General features: G+C 41.8%; 1 protein-coding gene across 2 annotated transcripts in view; it reads left to right on the plus strand.

Annotated features, from left to right (window-relative positions):
- Window positions 1-14,845, plus strand: part of nkd1 (NKD inhibitor of WNT signaling pathway 1) — a 35,699-nt gene extending 20,854 nt beyond the window's left edge. For both annotated transcript variants that reach the window (XM_041042824.1, XM_041042832.1), the window contains 7 exons: window positions 591-648; window positions 5,720-5,823; window positions 5,951-6,046; window positions 7,913-8,060; window positions 8,941-9,022; window positions 9,430-9,557; window positions 10,179-14,845. In XM_041042824.1, coding sequence (XP_040898758.1) covers window positions 591-648; window positions 5,720-5,823; window positions 5,951-6,046; window positions 7,913-8,060; window positions 8,941-9,022; window positions 9,430-9,557; window positions 10,179-10,711 — 1,149 coding nt within the window. In that variant the 3' untranslated portion in view covers window positions 10,712-14,845. The remainder of the gene's footprint in view (window positions 1-590; window positions 649-5,719; window positions 5,824-5,950; window positions 6,047-7,912; window positions 8,061-8,940; window positions 9,023-9,429; window positions 9,558-10,178) is intronic.
- Window positions 14,846-23,282: the final 8,437 nt, after the last annotated feature.

A 23,282-nucleotide genomic window follows, 5' to 3' on the forward strand; every position in this document is an offset into this window, starting at 1 on the left:
CAGCCCATGAGTAATGGTTTTTTGGCCAGATGACTGTAATGCAACATGGATACCTGAGCCAGACTTTTCCACAGTGAAGCCCGGGGGATCACATGTCCCTCCAGTCTCTGTGGTATGCGCTAACAGATAGAGCTGCCAGGAGAGGGGGCCTGGGTGAAAACGGTCTGGGACAAAAACAAGCCTCTGAACGTATCGCTGCAACGATAGCTCGCCACCGAAATAGCCCTACTACCAGCCCTCTTTCTCAGAATTCCCTGCAGGGCCGGCAGCAGTGATTTAGATTCTTCTTTCATAGTTTCAATTCTGACTGCCAGTCTTATGCTCAGTTTGTTTCAGTCCTGCAATTACTAGCCTCTTAAACTTTCCGCTGCTGCTTAAGCTCAACTCACAGCTGTCAAACTTTGTTCATATATAGATATATAAATGCTATAATTTCGATTTGGGCATGTCACTCTGTGTTGGAAAGCCGTGCTGTGGATTTGCACCGTTAAAGATGTTTGTTTTTATGTGACAAAAATATTATACCTCTCCTCTAAATGACTTGAAACAGTGATATATGTGTCTTGTTCTCTCTCTTTTTCTCTTTCCAGGACTCCATGGATGAAGCATGTGCTGAGGGGATTGGTGATGAACACTATCGCTTAGAAGGTAGGCCCCCTGCTCGTCATCTTCATCACCAAAGGTTACACCCGCTCCTTTGTTCCCCGTTAGTTTAATTTGAATGAAAACCTACAAAACTACTGTTCGCACCTGCCCTCCGGGTACTTGCGTGGTTCTTCCTTCCCCCTCTGCTCCACACCCATTCTCTAAGCTCCAACAATGTGCTGATGAGGTCCCCTTTACCTTCCCTCCTTACCTCTTCACCTCCTCTGTCTCTCATCCACCCCCTCCCCACAGTGGTGCTTTGCAAAGTGCCTCCATTCCTCTGTGTTTTTTCCCTGATGTGATGTGATCCTGGATTAAGAGCTCCGGGAGGAGAAAGTCTCTCCCTCCCATTTAAAGACAGGATTGGACGTGAGGTGCAGGCTGAAATGTAGAGTTGAATGAGACCAACCCAGAATTTGGAAGCGTGGCAGAGGCTTTCATTTCAGTCCTGCTTCACTGGATTAGACATACTACAGAGACAAGTGATAACATGACAGATAAATGGAGTTTGAAATGATGTTTAGTCATTGGGCTGAACCTGAATGTGGTCCGTGCTTGTCCTCCCTTCAAGACAGATGTTGCAAATTAAAGTACACTGCTCTGTTCATGATTAACAGGCAAAGACTTTGATAATTGGCTTCAGTAAAAGATTCTATAGTTTGTGTGTGAATATTTCCATAATACAGACTTTTATAAATTTATATTTTTTAAACTCACTCACTTACTGCAAGCAAGGAGTGGCAACTGTGTCATGTTTGTGGGTGCAGATGCCAGAATTTTTGTGGGGTAGACTGGGGTCTCAGTCAGGTGGAATAGGACACAGTTTTGCCACCTCACTTTGCACTGTAGGCTATGCTGGGTGGAGTTGAGGTAATCAACAAGGTTTCGTTTCATACCATCGGGGTTTTTTAAAGGGTCACACTTTTGAAAATGGAGTTTTGAAAATGGAGTTTTTGACTCACTTCATGATCCAGAGGTGGGTACATCCGAGTCATTTTGTCTGCCTGAGAAATCGTTAAATTTTTTATTTGCGGCTTCTGTGTTAATGTACTCTTATAAAAACAATGTACAGCAGTTCTTTATTTTAGTTTGGAATAAATTGTCCTCAGAGCAAGCCATGCTGTGCCTCCTCAGGCACCCAAATAAAGACAGCTGTGGAAGATTCAAGACATTTCCCCTGCATGAACTGCATTTAGCGCAGTGATCAGATCCATTGTCCTAACAAAGTGGAGTAAAGTAGAAATGAGAGGGAAAACAGAGAGAACAGAGATGATAGGACAACCAACGTACATAAAAGCCTTCTTTCCTCTGGGTTTAAGGAAGCACTTCCAAACAAAGTTTTGTGGGGATTAAAAAAAAAACCTGCTGGCAGAAATTTCAATGGTGGGAAGAAGGGCTGAGCGATAAAAGCGTCTTTAGGATACTTAACATTGGTGCTGCAAGCATGAAGGGAAAGCAGCCTAGATGGGCTTTATTGAGTTCTTCATCCTTTTGCTAAAAAGTGAAGAGTTTGTTAATGAGACTCTTGTTCAAAAGCACCTTGCTTCAGATTATATTACACCTGTTCACATGGGAGATAGATGAGCTAAATGAGTAGCTAAATGAGAAAGCTGGAATATGAAGTGCCCTGTTAATGAGTAGCTGAGTACATCAGCAGTGGCTTCTGAAGAAGGAGAAAATGTAACTTTCACCACAAAGGCCATCTCATCCTGCCCATCCCAGAATCACCTGGGTACCCAGCACTGAGCTGTCTGAATGCATGAGGGGGGACAGGCTCAGTTTCGTGTAATACAGTAGCCTAGCTAAGCTGGGTGCGATTGCTCACAGTGGGTGGCAGCTTTCCCAACCTGCCAGAACTTGTGTTTGTGTGTGTGTGTGTACAAGCGTACGCATGCACGTGTGTGTAGCAGGGCTGCTGGAAAAAGGCTTGGCATGGAGGGTGCCAACCTCGGCTGCCCTCGTCTTGCCCCTCAGATCTGATGTGCAGCCAATCCCCTGGCGGCAGCTTCTCTCATAAAGAGCTGCCTTATGTCTGTGGTGGTGGCTGTGGGTGGGGGTGTTGGGTCATGGGGGGAGGGTGATAGCAGATTACTGTTACTCCTCCCGGCATTTCATTAGCTCTGAGATAAGTATCTCACCACCATATTGAGCCTGCTACGGAACAGATTTGCCCCTGCACACAATGTTCCCTTTGAGCACCTCAGATGATCAAACAGCGGGACCCCAAATGCTGCTCCTCTCCAAAAAGTTGGTGAAAGCTCCCTGGGATGATGCCTTTCATTTCTGGCATTTTCCCCCACCCAGGGATGAGACAGGTCCGCTTTGATCTGCCTTGGATCAGGAGGAAAGAAATTGGGCTGTTGTGTCTGCTCTGTTGGCGAGCAAACAAACAGTGTTTCAGATTTGACTTGGCTTAATTAATTAGTGATTCTGTTTTACAGCCGGTCTGATCCTCTTCCAAAAGGTTTGAGAATGGAACTTCAAAGTGTGGCGGGAGGAGAGAGGAGCAGGGGAGGGTGGAGAGAGAGGGGCGTGGCTTATGTGGGTTTATGGGTGTGTTTGCGGCCTGCAGGACTGTGATTGGTTGGGGGATGGAGGGGGGCTGAAGCAAAGAAAATGACCAGAGGTGAAACATACAGAGGCTGTGAAGCTTCTGAGAAATTACACAGAAACATCTATGAAGATGAAGCAACGACGCGTCGGGATAACTGTAACTCATAGAGGCTCGCAAAGGAGCCGACACGAACACCTCCCAAGTCTCACTTACATGTTGTGTGTATCTGTGGTCTCATGTGTCAAACAAATGCTGGATTTTCCTTTAGCATTAGATCTAGGCAAACATCCAACACTGAAACCAGACAGTGACAGCCGTGTTATTTTTGTCCACCATGGAGGACCACCTTACAACGCAGTGCGGTCCAAAAATACACCACCATTAACTGTGACCTCAGACATTACCATAATGTTGAATCAACACCCACATTACATAGTTATAAAGCTTTTAATCATTAAAGGGCACAAATTTCTTAATTGCATAGTTCGTTAGTTGGATTCGTTTTAAGGCATTCTTTTTTTTCAACCCTAATGGAGTCTCAACATTTAACTAACATTAGTGACGCATGGAGCAACAATGTTTATTCTAAAATAATTCTAGATGAACAAGGTAGAAAATAACATGTCAGCATTATATCCATGATGCTATTTAGATTTTCCTCTTACTATGGTTGATTCAGTAGAGGAGCACGTAGGCGGATAAGTAACTTTACACAGGTAAAAACTTTTATTTCCTTGGGAATTAGTGTGAGGTGTGCTGTAGCATGTAAAATATTTTTATACTAAGTAGGCAGGGTAATATCTCTGATGTTATGTATGTTTTGTTACTATCACAGTGTAGCTGCGTTCCTGGAAGAGAGAGAGAGTAGCCGGCTGAAGCAGAGGAAGAGTTGGAGGTCGGAGAGCAACACGTTCCAGCAGCCTGTCCTGCTGCCAGTTTACTGGAATAGTGTTTTGTAGTTTTGTTTGTTTCCCATTTACAGAGCCAGGGCTGTGTACAAACAGCAGATTTTTTTTCAGCACTCTACCGAAGCACACAGCTCACAGATTGTGAGGAGAGAATTGCTGAATTTAACAAAAACTGAATTGGATTAGAGGCGCTGACTGTACCTTTAAGGTGTGACAACTTACCTCAGTAGCAGTACAGTGAAACTTCTGAACATTGACTTCTATGGCTTAGGAACTGTTGTCAGGCTTTACACAGGTAGGTCTGGCCATCAGTTTGACTGGTAAAGTATATATGACAGATTAGTACTCCCTCTGGACTGGGTCCCTGTACTCTATGTGTGAATGGTAATGTAATGAATGTCATTCCATAAAATGATGAGCTGTGCTGCTCTGAGCTGGGGACTCAGGGGCCTCCTATAGGCCTTTGATGTTCATATGCTGTTTTAGTTCCACCATTCATATTCGCATGCAACCTAATATTCTGTCATGTTTTAGACATGTTATACCATTCAGTTTCATGTTTGACATCCGCTCTCAGTGTGAACCCTCTGGGATATATATTCTGCAGCTAAGAGTTTAAAAACTATTACTATATGTGTGGCAAATGGAAGAGCTTTTGTCACTGGAGAATTAGTGCTGTCATAGTTTCTACATTTTCATGCCTCGGCACTGGTGATAGCCATGACCGGAGATGGTTTTGTTTTTGAGGTTTCCGTCCCATTTTCATGAACGCTGTGTCTCAGGAATGGCTTTAGGAAATTTCTTCAAATGTAACACAAACGTCCACTTGGGCTCAAGGTTGAACTAATTAGAATCTGGTGCTCAAAGGTCAAGGTCACTGTGAACTGTGAACACTGTGAAAATACCTTTTATTAAATTCCTTCAAAGTCTTCATTACAGGTAATATGAATCCTGACAGACATGGATGTAAACTGCAACTTGACTGGTTGGCAGAGGCACACAGTCCCATTGGACTGACATTTTGGACTGCAGTTCCAGTCTTTATGTTTTGATTCTACGGCACTTCTTCTCTGCAGTGATGGAGTAATTAACTTGTTCTTTGACACGAAACACTGCAAAACAAGCTACTCATTCAAAAGTTCACACATCAGTGAACTCTGATTGCTTCCCCATGGTGTTTTATACATATAATAATAATCCAAAGAGCACTTTTTGACTGTGAGACAAACCGTGCTTTGATTTTCTGCCACATTTGAACAAATGCTGTAAATACACTCTATGAGTATAATTCATCTGAATTCCGAATTCAGATTTTCTTAAAGAGCAACAACGTCTGTACTGCATTCAAATACATAACATTAGTAATAAATATATTAATATTTCAATAAAAATACAATTTCAATGAGATGTGTAGATTTTTTTCTAACAAAGAGCACTTGAACGTGCGACACAACTTAATTGCAGCTGCCAAGCTCGGAAGTAGCAGCTTACAAGGAACACTTGAAGGGGACGACATATCCTCAGGTTATGACTGCACCCAACGTTTCCATCCTGAGGCTCTCTCTTTTATCTTTGTGTGTGTGTGTCTGGGTGTGTGTGTGTGTCGCTGCAGTGGCTTTACCCCCGGAGAAGACAGACAGCTGCTGTGTGGAGGAGAAGATGCAGGAGAGGGACAGCCAATCTCCCGCAGGGCCACAGAAACAGCTCCAGTTTGAAGTGAGTGTCAACACTGAACAGGACGTTTATTACTTCCCCTCTGGATGAAACTATTGCAATGGCAGGACACACACAGATACACACTCACATACATATATGGTGATAGTTCAGCACTGTGCTGTTTCAGGAGCTGGAGTGCGCTGTGTCTGTGGAGGAGGACAACAGGCAGGAGTGGACCTTCACCCTCTACGACTTTGACAACAACGGCAAAGTAACCAGAGAGGTAATAATAATCTGCTCCAGAAGGGTTTTTATGAACAAACAAGTAAATGAATACAAAGCGGACCATTAAAACAACTAGTCACTTTATTAAATAGTAAGTAATTCAGCCTTTGTCACATCGAGCAGATCTAGTTTGCATTTTGTTGTTTTTTCCTGCACATTTTAATTTCATTACTGCAAATGAAACACTATGAAAGACACACTGTTGAATGCATCTATTTTAAGTGCCTGCCACAAAAAAATGTACTGGTGAGCAGCTAGCTTATACAAAACACCATCCCATCTTTGCCTGGAAATGAATCATTAAGTTCCCTATTAATTTTTTCTGCTATTACCACACCCAAAAAGAAAGTGAGGATAGAAGTAATAAGCCTCTAACTCAATCTCCCTCCTAAGAACCAAATCCAGCACCGTCTGTGTGTTCCCGCTCCTGCGAGGTACCTTGTGGCTTGCGTCTGCCTGGTACAGATCTGAGAGAACATCCAAAAAGGCCCGTGTTTTTTGAGAACAACTTGAAACAGCGCAAAGAGACTGGAGCTGTCCTCTGTGTGGTTGGCTGTGCAGTTTTTTTGGCATTGCCTGTGGCTCCACGGCTCATGAGACGGCAGGCGGTGGCTTGGAGGAGGAAAGAAAAGCTTTCTTCTCCAGCTCGTTTTTTTTTTTTTTTTTACCCCTTCATACAAATAAAAAAGAGAAGGAAACCAAAAATGATACAGGAAGCTTTTATTTTCTTTCTTTCTTTCTTTTTTTTTAACAGTTCGTCTATATCTGAAACCAGTATGTGGAACCGGTCCCTGAAGAATTCATAATAGTCCTTTTTGTTGTGAGTCACAGTGGTATCGTGAGTGAGAATCATGCTAGAGGAGTCTGTGTGGCACAGACTCAATTCTCAGACGAGCTCTTATGGTGAAGCTGCGTAAAGTAAAACACCGATGAGGTTTCAGATACTGTGTGAGTCAATTAATTTCACGTCCATACCAGGTGAATTTTAATGGACAATTAGAATTGAGTTTGCTATGGTAAGATCCAGCGCAGTTGCGAACACCCAAGAGGGAGTCATTAGCTCAGTATGGTGCACAAAAACACTCGTCAGTGCAAAATATGGTTTCTAAACAGCCACAAGAGACAGCGTTATTTTACATTCAAAGAAAGCAATCCAAATATGGTCAGTTACCTCGTTCTGAAGTAAACGTGGTATCACTTTCAAAAGAATAGATGTCGGTAATTGTTTTATTTTTCTTTGTTCCTGTAATTCTCTGTGATCCTTCCCTTTCCTTGGCCTGAGGCAGAGCATTATAATGATGTGTAGTTACATGAAAATATCTGTTTGCATGCCTCTGTGTTCCTACATGTGTGGACGGGGGTGCTTTGCATGTCCTCTGCTGTGCGTTGATTTGAAAACCTGCACAGATGTTACTCCCTTTGCAGATGTGATTTCAGTCAATTTAAGAGACGTTGAGGAATTTAAACAGAGAAAGACTAGAGCGCACACAGCTGTAACATGACTCATATCGGGCCTGACATCTCAGTCAGCCTCCTCTGCTACCGCCAAGACGTTTCTTTTTATGAATTTATAACTTGTCTCTACACCATGTCTGATCGCTTCACTTGGAAAGCTGAACTAAAACAACTGACGTGTGTGTTTCTCTCTTCACTGTTGTCACTTCTTTAAATTCCTAGCTAGCATGAAGTTTATGATACATGCACAAAGCAACAGAATATTGAATTCAAACAGTGTAGTAATAAGAATAGTCTCCTACAGTATGTTCATTGTTTATTTTTTCTGTCAGATATTTGAACTTAAATTCTTTATTTCTGCACTAATGTTACCCAGATTAAACACATTCCCATAACCTCTTTCCCTCAGGATATCACCAGCCTGCTCCACACCATCTACGAGGTTGTGGATGCCTCCGTCAACCATTCTCCCGGCAGCAGCAAGACATTGCGGGTCAAGCTCTCGGTGGCTCCCGACTCCAGCCAGCGGTGGAGGAGTTGTACGCAGGGTGCAGCAGGTAAAGCTTGCATTAACACAGTGGGCGGGGGGCGGAGGAGAAGAGGGGGCATTTTGGGGTCCCCCTTGTATTGCCTGCTGTCAGCTCAGCCAGAGATGTGTTTGTTGTCATGCAGAAAGGCGGCTGCTTCAGGCCTGTCAGAGCTTTGTTCCTTGCAGTCTTAGAGTCGCTCCATCTCTCTCACTCAATGGGGTTCATTTTTAATGATTGGGGGGGGAGTGACAGAGCCAAGAGAGGGCCCCCTCCCTCAGCGCCTTCAAATACTCTGAAAGAAACCTTAAGAGATGTGCCGAGTCCTTTTGATAACCACAGCCATTTTTCTTTTCTCCAAAGTTCCTTTTTTTTCCCTCCCCTCTTCTCCCCCTCTCTTCCTCCCCCCTCCTTCTCAGAGCTGCCGGGAAAATATAGCTACGTTCAACTTAACTTTTCTCACTGATGACTTGGTAAACAAGTAGTCAGGGAAAAATATCTCAAAAAGTATATATTCCTGTGTGTTTGCGTCCTATTGTCTCGGCTATAAATATCCATCAAGAGATTCAAACAGAGCAAGCTTTGAAAATATCGCCGGTTGCCTTCATGCTAATTTCAAACTGCATCAGATCTCGCTGCCTTAATAAACTATTTCTGAAGTCTGCATGTTTTTTTATTTCATTTCATGCCTTATAAGAGGCTGGGAGTTGAAAATAGAATAAATGAAGCATTGTTGTTTTTCCTTTTCTATAGATCTTCAAAGTAAAACCCCCCAAACAAAGGTTGCTTTCTTCTGAGGCTTGTGTGACTGTTGTCATGTGTGCTTGTGTGTGTGTGTGCGCATGTGTGTATGTGACTGCTCTGTGTAGCTCTCTTTGATAATAGCCTCCTGTCTTTTACACATACACAGACTTGTCCCACCCCAGAGAGAAAAATGACAAGTGTATAGAAGACCCCAAGATTGCAGACAAGAAGACTCGAGCACTTCTAAGGTAAACCCACCTCCCTGAAGTTTGCTATCATCATTTTCAATAGATCACTGATTTGAACATCCAGACATTTTGAAACAGACACGTGAAATGTTCTCATAAAAAGTTGCAAGGGGCAGTGGGTGTTCACACACTGCAATAGTCTTCTACTCTTTAATTAGTTTAGCCCAGATGTACCTCAGTTGTACTAAGGAGGAGTTGGGAGTGGAGGACAGAGTCAGCCCTCCGTTCAGATACTTCCAGTTGAGGTTCGAACCTGTGATTTTCCAGTCACAATCTCACTTCTCTAACAATTACTCTGCTAAAGTCTGATCATAAGGAACACTTGTTTTACTTTCTCCAAACACTACCATACTGAACCTCACTGACCCAAACTGCTACCTAATGAGAGGTGCCGCTTGTGTCCACAGGCGCCACCACAGTGACCACCACACCCAGCCGGGCTGCCAGCGCCACTGTGTGGATGAGAACCTGGAACGCAGGAACCACTACTTGGACCTGGCAGGCATTGAAAACTACACATCCCGCTTCGGAGCCGGTGAGTGGACCGGGGCCAGGGGTAAAGAGGAGAAGAGGGGAGGGAGGGAGGGACACATACTGTGGCCCTTTGAAGCTGCATCCAGGGGCCTTCATTACTGCGGCACCTGCTTGGAGCCATTAGGTGGAACTACCAGCCCACTGAGCTCCTCGCCAGTACAAACATCTGGGCTCAGGCAAGCACAATACATCAAGTGTTCGAGGCTAAAGCCCATCAACAGAACAGGCTGCTGTGAAGTGAAATATTAGGTCTAATAAGCAGCAGCCTTGATCTGATGGTCGGTGATGACATGTGATTATTTTAATGTTGGTTCTGTTAGGAAAGTGCTAACAGAGATCTGCTTTGTGTCACAGTGTGTCAGAGTTGTCCACAGGAAGACAGAACCTGAAGCTGCCAGAATTATCGAGGAGCTTTTTTAGTGGATCTTTATTCATGAGCTGTTGGCACAATAATTTGCACATAATGGGTTATTTTCCTTCCCTTTTTTGTTGGCTTTTGAGTGCTCATGGAATGAATTTTCACACTGACCAGTCCTGTGATGGAACTGTTCCTCTGCAACCTTAAAGTTTGTCACCGATGCTGCTTTCTCAGTTGAAATAAATACCCGTGTCTGTGTCACAGCTCCCGTCACAGAGCCGGCGAAGGCAGAGCCTCAGACCCGCTCATCCAACCAGACTCGCTCTCGCTCCCACGAACTGGAAAACAGCCACTCCCATTCCCACCACCGCCGCTTGCAGACTGTTGTGGACACTGTTGCTCCAGACAGCCTCCACCCTGCCCGGCCGCGAGGCCAAGACTCAGGGAAACATGCCCTCCGTTCTCCCAAGACCCACAGCCGCACACCTCCAGCACAGATCAGTGGCAGGGTGATGAGAAGCCGAGGTGTGCCTCCTCCCCCAGCCCTACCCAGCCAGACCCCCCCTCATCAGTCCACAGCCCCCTACCGCAAGCACAAGCAGCGGTCCAAGGAGAGTCAGGGGTACCGCGCCTTGGGCCCTCTGGCAGCTTCAGGACCGGTGGTGGAGAAGGAGCAGGTGAGGGACCTGCCCAGCGTGCTGCTTTACGAGGGGGGGCTGGCACAAGTGGTGCAGCGGCATGAGCATCACCACCACCACGAACACCATCACCACTATCACCACTTTTATCAGTCCTGAATTTCCACCCTGCCTGGGGCAGCTCAGCATTACTGCAGCCCCACAAAACCCAGCCAGACACTCAGACACTGACTGCAGCGAGCCTCCTCCTCAGACACTGTGCAGTTAGCAGTTAGCCCACCAGTGGCATTGTAGTGGACGCAGGACATGGGGAGGAGAGGAGGATCATATGAGGGGCAGTCCAGTGCTGAGATGTTATTAACCAGTGTTATGAAGAGAAGTGTATGCAGCAGGACTGAGTATCACTGCTGTGGTTCGAGAGGAGGGATGGAGGGACGGATTTAACGAACGGCTCCTCTCCCCCTGACCTTGTATCCCACTACCTGATGAACGCCACGGCTCCAAACCAGCACCACAGCCCTTCGAGACCACTAAGCCAAAAGGTTTTTAAGGAACAGGAGGGATGAGAGGAAGAAAGACTATGGTTGAAAAGATGAAAATATATGAAGGAATATAGGCGATAGAAGAGCAGGGCATAGCGCATATATATGTGTGTGTGTGTGTGTGTGTGTGTGTGTGTGAAGCATTGTGTCAGTGTGTGGGCAAAACAAGAGTGTGTGTGTGTTTGTGTGTGCGCGCATGCGCGTGTGTGTAAGAGAGTGAGTGTCACGACACTGGTGTCTGTTGTAAACCACTTGAAGTGCGCTCATGGGTGCGTGAGTATTTAAAGCTGGCTGTCAGGCAGGTTTTTGAAGATGAAAATGAAGATTCTGATCTAAGCACGCAATACCCCGTCAGCAAAAATGGGAAGGAAAATGTTGAAAAGTTTAAAAAAAAGAAAAGAAAAAAAAGAACCAAGATCCCAAATCCGCTGCTACCTCTAATTTTATCCTAATTATTGTTGTAATGGTGACTTTGACTAAGCATTCAGAGGTTATTTTCAAATTACTTCAAAACTTTTTTGAAAGAAGAGAAATTGTGTCACAATCTGCAGTATTGAAGTGTTGAGAAGCTCCTTACTTTTATTTACTAACATTTACTGTACATAAGGTATATATTGTTATCAATTTTATAAGCTTTATTGATAATGTGATATCTTTGTATTCACTATCTGAAGCTTTTATGTTTCGTTGCCTACACAGACGCATTTTATAAAACCACTAGGATCCCCATTTTGCCTAGAATACAACTGTATTACTCACTCAGTCTCACACACTCCTCCTTCTCTCTCCGTTTCATCTTTCTCACCTTGTGATTAGATCTGTAACTGTGACCTAGTAATTATGGCTGAATGAGTCAAATCCCAACTCTCAACAGTGCTGTTCAGTAGCAATCAGGAGTGTGTATACAACAAAAAAAAATCAAGGAATTATTTTAAGGTACACAGTTGTTCTTTTGAATACATATCAAAGCATATTGCTCGAGTTTAGTTCGTGTAAGCTTAGCTCTAATTTAATGGCCTTCGTGCTCTTCATGTAGACCTTTAGTATCTGGGTTCTACATAAAGATAAGTTAGAAATATGATCAGCCTTTTACCCTTTAAAATACATCTACAGTAAGGCTCTTGTGAAGTTCCTGGATCCAGGCAATGTTTGCATCAAAAGGTCTCTTTTTTTTTTCTTTCGGCGTCCAAAATGTCAGCAGTTGAATCACATGTCCTCAGTCCCATGATACACTACACAACAGAACTAGAGATGGTGTGATCTGTGACATCAGAGCAGTAGGGTACAGCAGTTCTGGCTCAGCCGGATAGAGGTTGCTGTATTCATTTATCAGTGTGGAGTTTGACCTTTTCTTTACAGTTATTTATGCAGGAAACTGTTTTGCTGAGCATGCATGTAATTTTTCACTACTGCCCTGCTTCAGATCCAAGGAGTTACTCATATTCACACCTGGGAATTGCATTGTTTCCCTTTTTGGACTTTGGTTTTCTGACTTTCAAGCCAGCGCTCTCCGTAGCAGCGCTGTTGTCCAGCCCCTCGGGCCTGGGCCAGGGTCACATGGCTGCTCCCTCTGTTTCCATGGCATCTTCCTGTCCCCCAGCTGTCAGCAGGTCTTTGTGGCGCGGCGGGGCGAGGCCTCTTTCAGCTGTTTCATTCCTCTGGTGCTGGATAATGTTGGGCCCGGCCCGGAGTCTCCACTAGACCCATAACTCACCACTGCTGCTCTCCTGCCAGCACCAGGGACCGTCTGCTCATCCTTTCCCATGATACTCTATAGGCGCTACCATAAACATGCAGATGTTGATGGCACTAATGTTGAAAAATGTATTTTACCTGTGTCACATCTGGTCCGACAGAGGCAGTGAGGTGAGAGCTGCATGTTCTCCAAGATTGTTAACTGTTTTCCTGCTGATATTTTTGGTTGGGATGTGTTCTTGTGCAGCACTTTCCTGTTTCCTTCTGGTGGAGCTGGTCTCCTGACCTTTAGAGCAATGAGAGTTAAAGTGCCTCGCTCTAAGGTAGCCTCATTCATACAGAGGCGAGTTGGTTTGAGTGAACCAGACCCCGCTATCATTAGCAGACTTCATACCCAAACTATACGTTTGACTGTGTTAGATTGTTGTAAGCTTGTGTGTTTTTGTGACGAGCAAGAATGCAGTGTATGCCAGTCCTTCCCTCAGCCCTGCGATGTCCTCTCACAGCTGCAGGCTGTTCTTTAGCAAGAGGCACCAGTCAGACGGGTCATCTCACGGGACCCAGTGGTGAAAACGGCGTCATTCCCCGAGGGGGATCACAGCTGCTCTCCATACCTCAGCTTCTTCACCTCACACTGCTTTTCCTGGACAACAAGTCCTTGCTACTGGACCCCTGCTAACACTGTAACTCCTTTGTCAATGCTTTTATATCAACCAAAACAGTGTCAATACCAGTGTATGAGTCTCTAAATATATAAAATAAAATATGTAAGTTGTGTGGACAGCAAGCAGTTAACGGACAGCAAGCCGGTGACTGTTCGTCCAGCAGGGTGGTCTGATTCGACACGGTGAGCGAGGGCTTCTGAAGGAATTTTGGTGAAAGACTCAGTCAGACCCACAGTCAGGTTGTAATTTTTAAACTTCTTTCACCCAGACAGAGTCTTAGTGAAGACACATGACTCTGGTTCACTTTCATAGCATTACCTAAAGATACACTAGAAGCTACCAGCTACAAATTAGGAGATACAAATGTACTTCCAAACCTGTGACCACAAAGCAGTTCACTGGAGCAATTTGGAATGATTTGCTTTGCTCAAGGGCACCACAGCAGCATTTGTTAAGGGTTGGGAAACCAGTTATTTTCTATTTTATCACACAGACCTCAGACAGTCTTCAGAGGGAGTAAGCCTCCTTTAAAAAAAAAAAGAAAAAACACATTATCTCAAAACCTTATTCTTTAATCCTCCCACTGTTACTCTTTTCTTGTCTTTTGTCATACTCTTGCAATATATCTATATTTTCAGAGAAAAAAAATGTGCAGGTGTCTCTGTCATTTTATCTGCAGTCAAGTTGTCGGCTATCAGTTTAAATCTACCAGGATTTGTTTGTATTATTTTGTTTGCCAGATTATTATGTGAGAGCTGGTGTAATTTTAATATTTCAAACCATGAATGCCGCTCTTTGGAACAAAAAAAAAACAAACAAACAAAAAAAACCAAAATGTCAAATCATGTCATATAAACGGCTCCAGATCCATCATCTTCTGTCCTGTTGTATAGGATATCCCGTATTCAGAGCCACTTCTTTATGTTAACACAGTATGTATTGCTCCACTAATATCCACGTATCAACATTATTTTTTTTAAAAATCTGATGTATATAGTGGAAAGCAGAAAGGTTAAACCAGCATCATGTAGAAAGAAAATAAGGCTTATTTATAATTAATGACTATCTCGCTTGCCTACTGTCAGCTAGTACTCCTAAATAGTAAAATATCTGCCACGCCAATCTTGCTCAGCAGGGAGGAATAATTCTCTGCCTCTTCCACAAACTGTGTTTCTCTCTCTCTCTCTCCACACACAGACACACTTTAACTTGGTATTTGTTGTAAAAGAAAACTGTTTAGCACTAGCTGTTTTTTTCCCTCTCCCTTCTAATGTTTTTTCATGACTTTGTTTAGTTTATATAGATTGTATTTGATTAATTGCTTTATTTATTTGATAGCAGATCTGTGCCAAGGGAAATACCCTTTTATTAAAGTATGAACCTGTTCCTTATAAACCGACTGACCTCTCGAGTCATTTTATTTCGTTTATCACTGGTGGATATTAGTGTGTACATTTGCACTCTGCATGCGTATGTGTGATAAGAACATGTGACTTCTACCCCATAAGATTTTTTTTAATGCTAAAACATAACATTTGCACTGAACTGTATTCAAAAAAACAATGCAAAAAAAATATCGTGGATCTTTCACTTTGGGAAATAGAGTATTCGCTTTCTTGCTGAGAGAGAACAAGAGCTAATATGCTAATTAGGAAACTTTAAAGGTGCTGGTAGGCGGAATATTTAATGAAGCCCCATATTTTCAGTCTTTATGCTAAGCTAAGTTAGCCGGCTGCCAGTGCTAGCTGAATAATTTACCATACAGACATGACATTAGTGTTAATCTTCTCATTTAACTCCTGGCAAGAAAGCAAATTTACATAAATGTACATCTTTTCCTTTAAGGTAATAGAAACTGCTGTCAAGCAGCCAATATCATGCCATACTCGATTACATCATTTTCTTCGTCATGTGGCTTCATTCAGGGGCCATTAAACATCAGATTATTACACATGGATGTTCTGCAACCACCTCTTGCATCGTTGTCAGTGTCTTCCTTCTAAAAAGGCTGTGTGTTGAAATGTCATTGGCTCATGGAGTCTGTCAGTAAGTGACCTTTACCTGTCCTCTGTGAGAAGTTTAACAAGTTTTAACTGTTTTGATGAACACAGCTGCAGTACTGTCACGATTTATATCAACCCCCCTTTCACCTGAGCTGCACAAGCACATCATATACACTCTACACAGAAAAGACCCCAAAGTCTAACTGTGAGGTGACAGTGCTATTCACTCAGAAGTTGTGACACTTATGGCTATATGAGGACTTTGGGATCAGTCACTGGTTTTTGTGGTGTATCATTTCCTCTTAAACACATTTTTATCTTTAATTTCCAAAAAGTAAGATGGACTGGTGTGAAAGGTAGGGGAAAGTGTGTGTGTGTGTGTGTGTGTGTGTGTGTGTGTGTGTGTGTGTGTGTGTGTGTGTGTGTGTGTGTGTGTGTGTAGTAAAGCAAAGCTCCTCTCCACTGTATCTTAACTGTGGTGTCAAAGAAGGCTCCCAAATCTGGCTGACCACAGCTGCTCACCACGCCACGCTCTCTACATGCACACACACTTTCATCTGCAGCTTAGCAGCTTATCTCTGGTCGGGGCAACCACAGAGAGTCCGCCTCTTGGCAATGTGATACGCCTTCCTCTCACGAACACATCTATTTGTGTAACCGAGGCAGTGTAACCTGTGGAACTTGTATCATCATTACAAATGATTTTTATCCTAACACAGATTACCAAGTTATTATTACCACTGCTTCACAAGTCTCAGCTATTAGAAGAATTAGTCATCTATATCAGTGGTGTAAAGAAAGTGGTTACAAATATAATCACATCACATTTACACTCTTTAAAGGTTATAATAAAATATTGAACAAATGTAACTAACCAATATTGGACAATAATATTTTCCTTTCTTTCCTTCCTATTTTAATTAATTGATAATGTAATATTTTTCATCAGGTTTTAAACTGTTAGCTATTATTTCTAAGAGATCTCCACGTGGCCATCTATTTATAGGCATCAGATTCACTTTTAAAGTCACCTCCTATAATGGAACAGGCTTTCTTGTGCTTATCCTAGATATTCTTCAGACATAAGATCACGTATAGTTCTGCTCTGAGGTGTGTCATTAGGCGTGTACAAATTACAAACAATGAAGCTTATGAAGCTTCATAAGCAGCTCCTGAAGAATGACGCTTTATACTGGGGAAAAAAAGCCTAAACTGAACCCACACTGAATTTTTCTGTCTTTCAGCTTGTTAACCAAACTTTTTGTCAGCATTAGATCCCTAGATAGAGACAGAACAGCATTTGAAGTGATTTAAAGACTGCACAAGTGAGCATCACTCAGTACAAGAAGAAACTGTACTGTTTCATAAACACTTGGCAAACCTGATAGATTCCATACTTGTTCTGCATAAAACTGCTTTGCTAAGTTTGCCATAACTAATGAAAACCATGAAGGCTGAGCACGACAGCAAAACGAAAACACACGTTAGAACCAGGGTCCTGACCCCATATAGGCTGAACCTGTTAATGTGAAGGCACTTGAGTAAAAAAAAAAAAACTTCTCAAACCACAAGACCAGCAAACAATGATTAACCCTAAACTATAGTAGAGTTATAGTTGCCTTTACTGAAATGTTGTCTCTCGTCTCGTGTTCATAGTGAACTGGTGACACATTGTTTTGTTGTTGCATGAAATGCAGATTGTGCAATCAATCCAGCAGGAACCCAGGATTGTTTTTGTCCTTTTGAGTGATCTTTGAAAAAGTAATAAAAAAAGAGCACAAAAACTCAAAAACTTTCCTGGCATCTTCATTGCAAGTCTCAGATGCCGTATAGCTGAAGGGGCCATTTCCTACTGTATCCTCCTGCATCCTCCTCTCTTCTCTGTAGACTGGTTACTTTTTTTTTTTTGACATTTTCTTCATTTTTTTTTTTTTTACTTTGACTTTGATCTGTTCTCCTTTCAACTCTTCACATATGTTGGTAATAGCCTTGGCGTTCATGGAGATTTTCTTCTCCAGTGCAGGGTAACGGTTTGATAATGCATTCACGCCTTTTGAAATGACAGCACTGGAGACAGTGTCCTTCCTCTCATCTATAAGCCTGTGTCTGCTGCTCTATCTCTTTGGTTCAGGACTCTTTATAGGTATGTCAGGCAAAGAAGTAAGGGGTGTAGAACATGTTTTACAAGTTCAAACTAAAGTTTGCTTCGGAGTTTTGAAGAAAGATGATCTGCACTTGCTTTACATTAAAAATTTACATTAAATTTCAAGTGCTGCATAATGACTTAATGATTGTACTATTAAAAAGTACTGTAACGTCACGGTTTTCTTTATATCAGTGCTTTCTTTTTGCTGGAGGCACAGCAGACCTTTATCTCCTCGGTATGTTAACTTATGTCCACAAAATATTGGTTCATACCATAATACCTTTGCTTATCGTGCTGTAGTCACAAATGCATGGCAGGATTTAAGTGAATGTGACTTAAGTGAATGATGTGAAAATAAACATTTAGCACAAACACACAGGATTTAGATCAAACCATTTGCTTTGAAATCATACACAAAATGCACCCATGTCTGAGATAGTTAACTTCCCAGTCCGGCAGTCACTGTATTTAATCCTTACAGTACCAATAACTGAATGGAACAATGTACGTGTACTCAAGGACTTGGGATAAAGGGATATTTATATTTATTGCTGCTTTAACCCTGTGAGACCTAAACTATGAAAGAATGGTCAGAAAATTCTAATTTTTCAAATATGAACTCTTTATTTGTCCCTTTGACAAAATGTAAAAAAAAAAAATTAAAAAAAAAAAATTCTAAGTATATTTTTTGTTTGTATCACACATGTCAAAACATTTAGAAAAGTGAGGAGTGTCTACCAGGAGTCAGTATACGAGCATAAGAGTTCATCTAAAAGGGTTAAATGCAAAGTTTATGCTTGATGGTGATGCAATGAGTCCCAGAAATGTGGGTATCATATATGATACGTACGGGCTCACAGGGTTAAACCTTTAACCGACTACATTACAAAGTGTAATATAGCATTTTACACTACACTACTCCACGTTTATTTGACAGCTATAGTTATTTTGTCAATTAAAGGCTCTGCTCACGCACAAATATGTTTTCAGTCACTCATTAGATCTCTAGGTGGGTGGAGCTATGCTGGCGCTAAGGAGAATGCTGAGGGGGTAAGTTGCACCAAAATCAACAGGGTTCACTCTGCATAATGAGTATTTGAACTTTCATTACATTTTCTTCGTAATACTTGTAATTTTAATGAAGTGCTTTTACATTGTGGTATTGCAACTCACATTCCAGTAAAGGATCTGAGTACTGCTTCCACCACTGCTGCTGACAGGCAGTCATTATTGAAGTTTGTGGGTTTGCTTGGTGAAATTTCAATCATTCTTCAAGGGAATTACTTCCAAAATACAAAGATTTATGGGATATCTTTCCAGATGTTGACATGATAGTTTTTCACACTTGGAAAGCTCTGCAAAAGAAAATGAACCACCAAAGAAGGTAAATTACAGCAGTTAGCACATGCTAAGGAATCCCAAACTGATTTATTACATTTTAGGACAAGTGAAAGGTGTTTTACTGCATTCAGCTAAACTTTCATTTGGTGCTACAGTTGTGATCAAAACCGTCAGTCCATCAAAAAATATGCCGGCCTTTACCAAAAGTTGTGCAGTGTGAAATTTCACTTAGTCTGTCTGCGATATCCTATTTATTTATCTGCAAAGGGGGAGAGCTAATAGTAATCTAATGTCCTGCAAAGTCTAAAGCTCTCAACATAAACAAAGACAAAGGATCTATGAGTGCCGATGGACTCCTTAATTCTCAGCAGTAAGGCAAACAGAAGTCAGTGGCTTGCGACAGGGAAGCTGAGGTCTGAGCAAAGTGTACAAAAGCATTTACATATTTACATGCATTTACAGATGAGCACTAAACACAGCAATAACATTGAGCAATTACTCTAAGACACATCCTGCAGAGACCTGATGAAAATAAAGAGCAGCAATGAGGGGAGCAATGATTTCTCAGTTCTGCTCAGTACTGAGGTATTTACAGCTACAATCTGAAAATATTCGTTCATTTACCTTAACTCTGCCAATACCCAAGAGAATATAAACGTGTAAGTACAAACTGTGTAGTGTAATTGTAGGTGTCTAACTAGTTGATCAAGGTATGTGTAGTTTAATGCAGAAGGATTTTGCCAAGCACAGGGCTTCTTTTTAGCAAATCAAAGACTAAATGACTATTTTAAACATCAATCACTTATTTTTACATTTAGTTTTATGTAATTTTTCAGAGAATAACAGCCACATCTCTGGCTTTTCCATATTTAGAGCCATGAACAGCTTGGCGACTGTCATGGAAAAATCCAACATAAGCAGGGACTATAATGGGATAAACCTTTCCTGTGCATGTGTACGCTGTTGTATTTGTGCTGTTGGGAGACATGGGTTACAGCGAATGGTCTTTTTGGGTAGACATAATCCCTATCTCTATGTAACCACTGGCAAAAAAAAGCAATGATATTGACTTAAATATGGGGAAATGAGAGGCTGCCATAATACGTTCTGTGGCTTTGTTTCCAGCAGATAGGCACAGAGCTTTGAAGTGTGGATTGGCACAGCAGGGTGCTAGCTTCTGTAAAGGCAGGATGCTAAACGCTAAAGGATGAGAAGGACATGAGGTAGTCTATTACCAATACAGGAGCAAAGAGGGGAAAAAAAGCAAATTCAATGATAATGTACATCTGTTCCTGTGAATTTATGAGCTTTGAACATTTTTTTCATGTGGGATAAGTGGATCCTTTTTCTTACAGAATCTCAGAATTTCAAAGCAGATTCGCTTTGGATAATGCAAATGATCGGAATATGCCGGTTCCAGCCTACTCAAGAGCATGAAAAGCAAGAGGGAAAGGGAGAATTAAAGCTAATTGGCATGGCAGTCTTTTATGTGTGGGAAGAAGGGCAAAAATAAAACACTTCAATTATTGTCAAGTTCATTCAATTAGGAAACAAGCTGACAAAGTGCTAAAGTTCATTGTGCCTGACCCAGTATCCATTTGCAGTAAATGTCACTTTTCACTGTCGACATTTCCCTTGTTATATCTGATGAAATTATAATTAGCAGGATTAAATTCACCCTATAATCACCATTCTGGCACTAGAGAGGGAGAGATTGCTTTGTTCAGCTCTGATATTTTGGTGGCTGAGGCCTGGGGGTGGATATTATTTGTCTGTTGGTCCAGTATTTAGCTGTTCTTGCACAGTGCTTGTGTGTGTCATTAAAAATCACGGCCTTCAGATATGTGGAGATAATTTTATTATTTTTAAATGATCACTCAAAAAGAAATCCCTCGGTAAACAAAGCAGAGGAAATAAGCGATAACAAGTGGTCACCTCCATGGTCGATGAAAGACACTCAAGATGCACTGCCCCATTTTTGTGATCCCTGAGAATAATGACAAAGAACCAAACCACAAAAAGGCATTCAGTATTTTGCTTATTGCAAACAAATTCTGTGCTAAAACCACAACTAACAAGGAACTGATCCTACAAACGAGTGTTGTGTATACATCCGAAGCCTGATATGCTTAATTCCTCTGTGCCATTGAGCTCAATTGTTGTCCAAAAACTATTAACAACACATCAATGAGCCACACTGCTGCACTGGGGGACAAGTTCCTTCATTACCATGAGCACTGTAATTTATTTTGAGTTGATCCCATGTACAATGTCATTCTGTTGTAAATACCAAAGCCCTAATTAATCTGTGGCTGAAAATAGATCCCAGGAAATGTTCCATTTACTCCTGTTTGCATTGTATTAGTTGAAAACTACAGTGTCCAGCTGTTTTAGGACATTACTCAGCTTTATACTTTCACTACCTAAGTAGCTGAGTGAGATGCCATTTGCACATTAATACTATCAAAGTGTCAGCTAAGTACTCTCAATGACAAGCATGTGTGTAACATTACTGGATGCTATATAAACTTTTAAACTTACACTTAAAACTTTTAATTATAATGTTTTGATGTGAGGTGATTGTGGACATTTTATTGAGAGGAACTAAATTCTTAATAAAACAGCATGAATAATGATTAATTTATGAGATGAACTGTCCACTTACAATGAGCCTGACACAGTCATGTTTTCCATTTTCATCCTGTACAAAGGGAAATGCTGTTCCATTTTTGTAAGAACAGTTAATAGATAAACACTGACTTGCCATAGTCAAGGGCACCAAGATATCACCCAGAATATGCTGAGAACACAACCTCCACCAAGGCAGAAATATAAAAAGGTAGTATACACTGTTCTCTTTTCATGAGATGTTCAGTCACTTAATTTTGCAAAGTGCACAGTTCAACTTTTCCAAATTCAGCAGTCTGGACTTCTAGAGACTGACTTCAGACTTCTAGAGATAGCAAATGAATAAAACAAGGCTCCAGAAAGTTGCATTGGTTTTTAGTAGATCATTGGAGCTCTTTCTTTTTGCAACATCAAAGGGAGCCGCAGCTCTTTGATGTGGCAGCATGCTGTTTAAGGTACAGAGTGAATGGAGAGATGTCAAGCTGCAAGGTGCCTCTGTAGTTTACGTTGAGTGCTGCAGAGAGCTGCAGATGAAAGGAGCAAACAGAGTTTGATAATGAATGTCCAACAAGTAGGACCCATCTCAGACAGCGCACACTCAGCGGGGTGCCTGCGCTAACCTTGAGCGCAGCACCCCAAACCTCGGGCAGACACTGGAGACCAGACTCCATCAACTTTGCCTCTCCTGAAAAAAAAGGAGGGGCTCTCAGATGTGAGCTTTAATCTTCTTGTCAATTAAATCCTGATTGACACACACACCCATGCACACATGGTCACACACATGTGCTCCCCTTAGCCAGTTACCTCTGAAAGAGATGCCATTTACTTCTTCTGTTGAATGCCTCTCTTTCTGGCTTGGAGAGACCATTTCTAATTATGCACTAATCCTTCCAATGTATGAGTCAATTTGAGGCTTGATTGTCTGCATTGCTACAGTATTGCTCAACATGGTGATCCTCTTACCATTAATGTCTCCATTAATCAAATGAGGTAATCCACCTTTATTCGTCATCCCCTCTGTCTCAGAGGAATGTGAGATTACAGGCTTTTAATGTATAACTTACAACTTTTCTACTTGACACCAAGTATTAGTTTGTAAGGGGACTGGGGCTTGGTTTGTGTATGCTGTCTATAAATGTTGATTAATCAAAATATTATCATGAAGTTGTAACTATACCCAATACATATTACTATGTACCATAGAACCAGTTAGAACATGTAAAATATAGCAAGTCTGTGCCTTTGTAACAAAACAGAAAGCATGGTATCACTCCCCGTCCTTACTCATTGACATACATTTCTGATACCCAAGTGCATTTCTGTTTCCTAGAATCTTAACTGTGTCTTATTCTGGCTATATGAGATCTGATCTCTGAAAGCATTGTTTAAATAATGAATCTAAAATTCCTTGGTATTTTTCACACAGTGCATGTCCATGTTTCTTCTAATTAAGGAACACATTTATACCTAATTTCACAAGGTTTGGTTATTTAAAGGAAGGGTTTATGTTTTTTTTTTTTTTTTTTTTAAGTCTGTCCTAAACCATAACCTATGTACCTGCATACTGTAAATTAATAAGACTTCAGGAGTCTCAGTTAGACAAATGAAGTGAGTTTCTTCCAAAGTTACAGTCTATTTAGTAAAAAATTCCCTCTTTAGTTCAAAGGGGGCCAAACACTTGGCAGAAATTCACAGAGTGAAGACCGTGGA

Source organism: Toxotes jaculatrix, chromosome 1 (genome assembly GCF_017976425.1).
Source record: "Toxotes jaculatrix isolate fToxJac2 chromosome 1, fToxJac2.pri, whole genome shotgun sequence".
Classification (NCBI taxonomy): Eukaryota; Metazoa; Chordata; class Actinopteri; family Toxotidae; genus Toxotes; species Toxotes jaculatrix.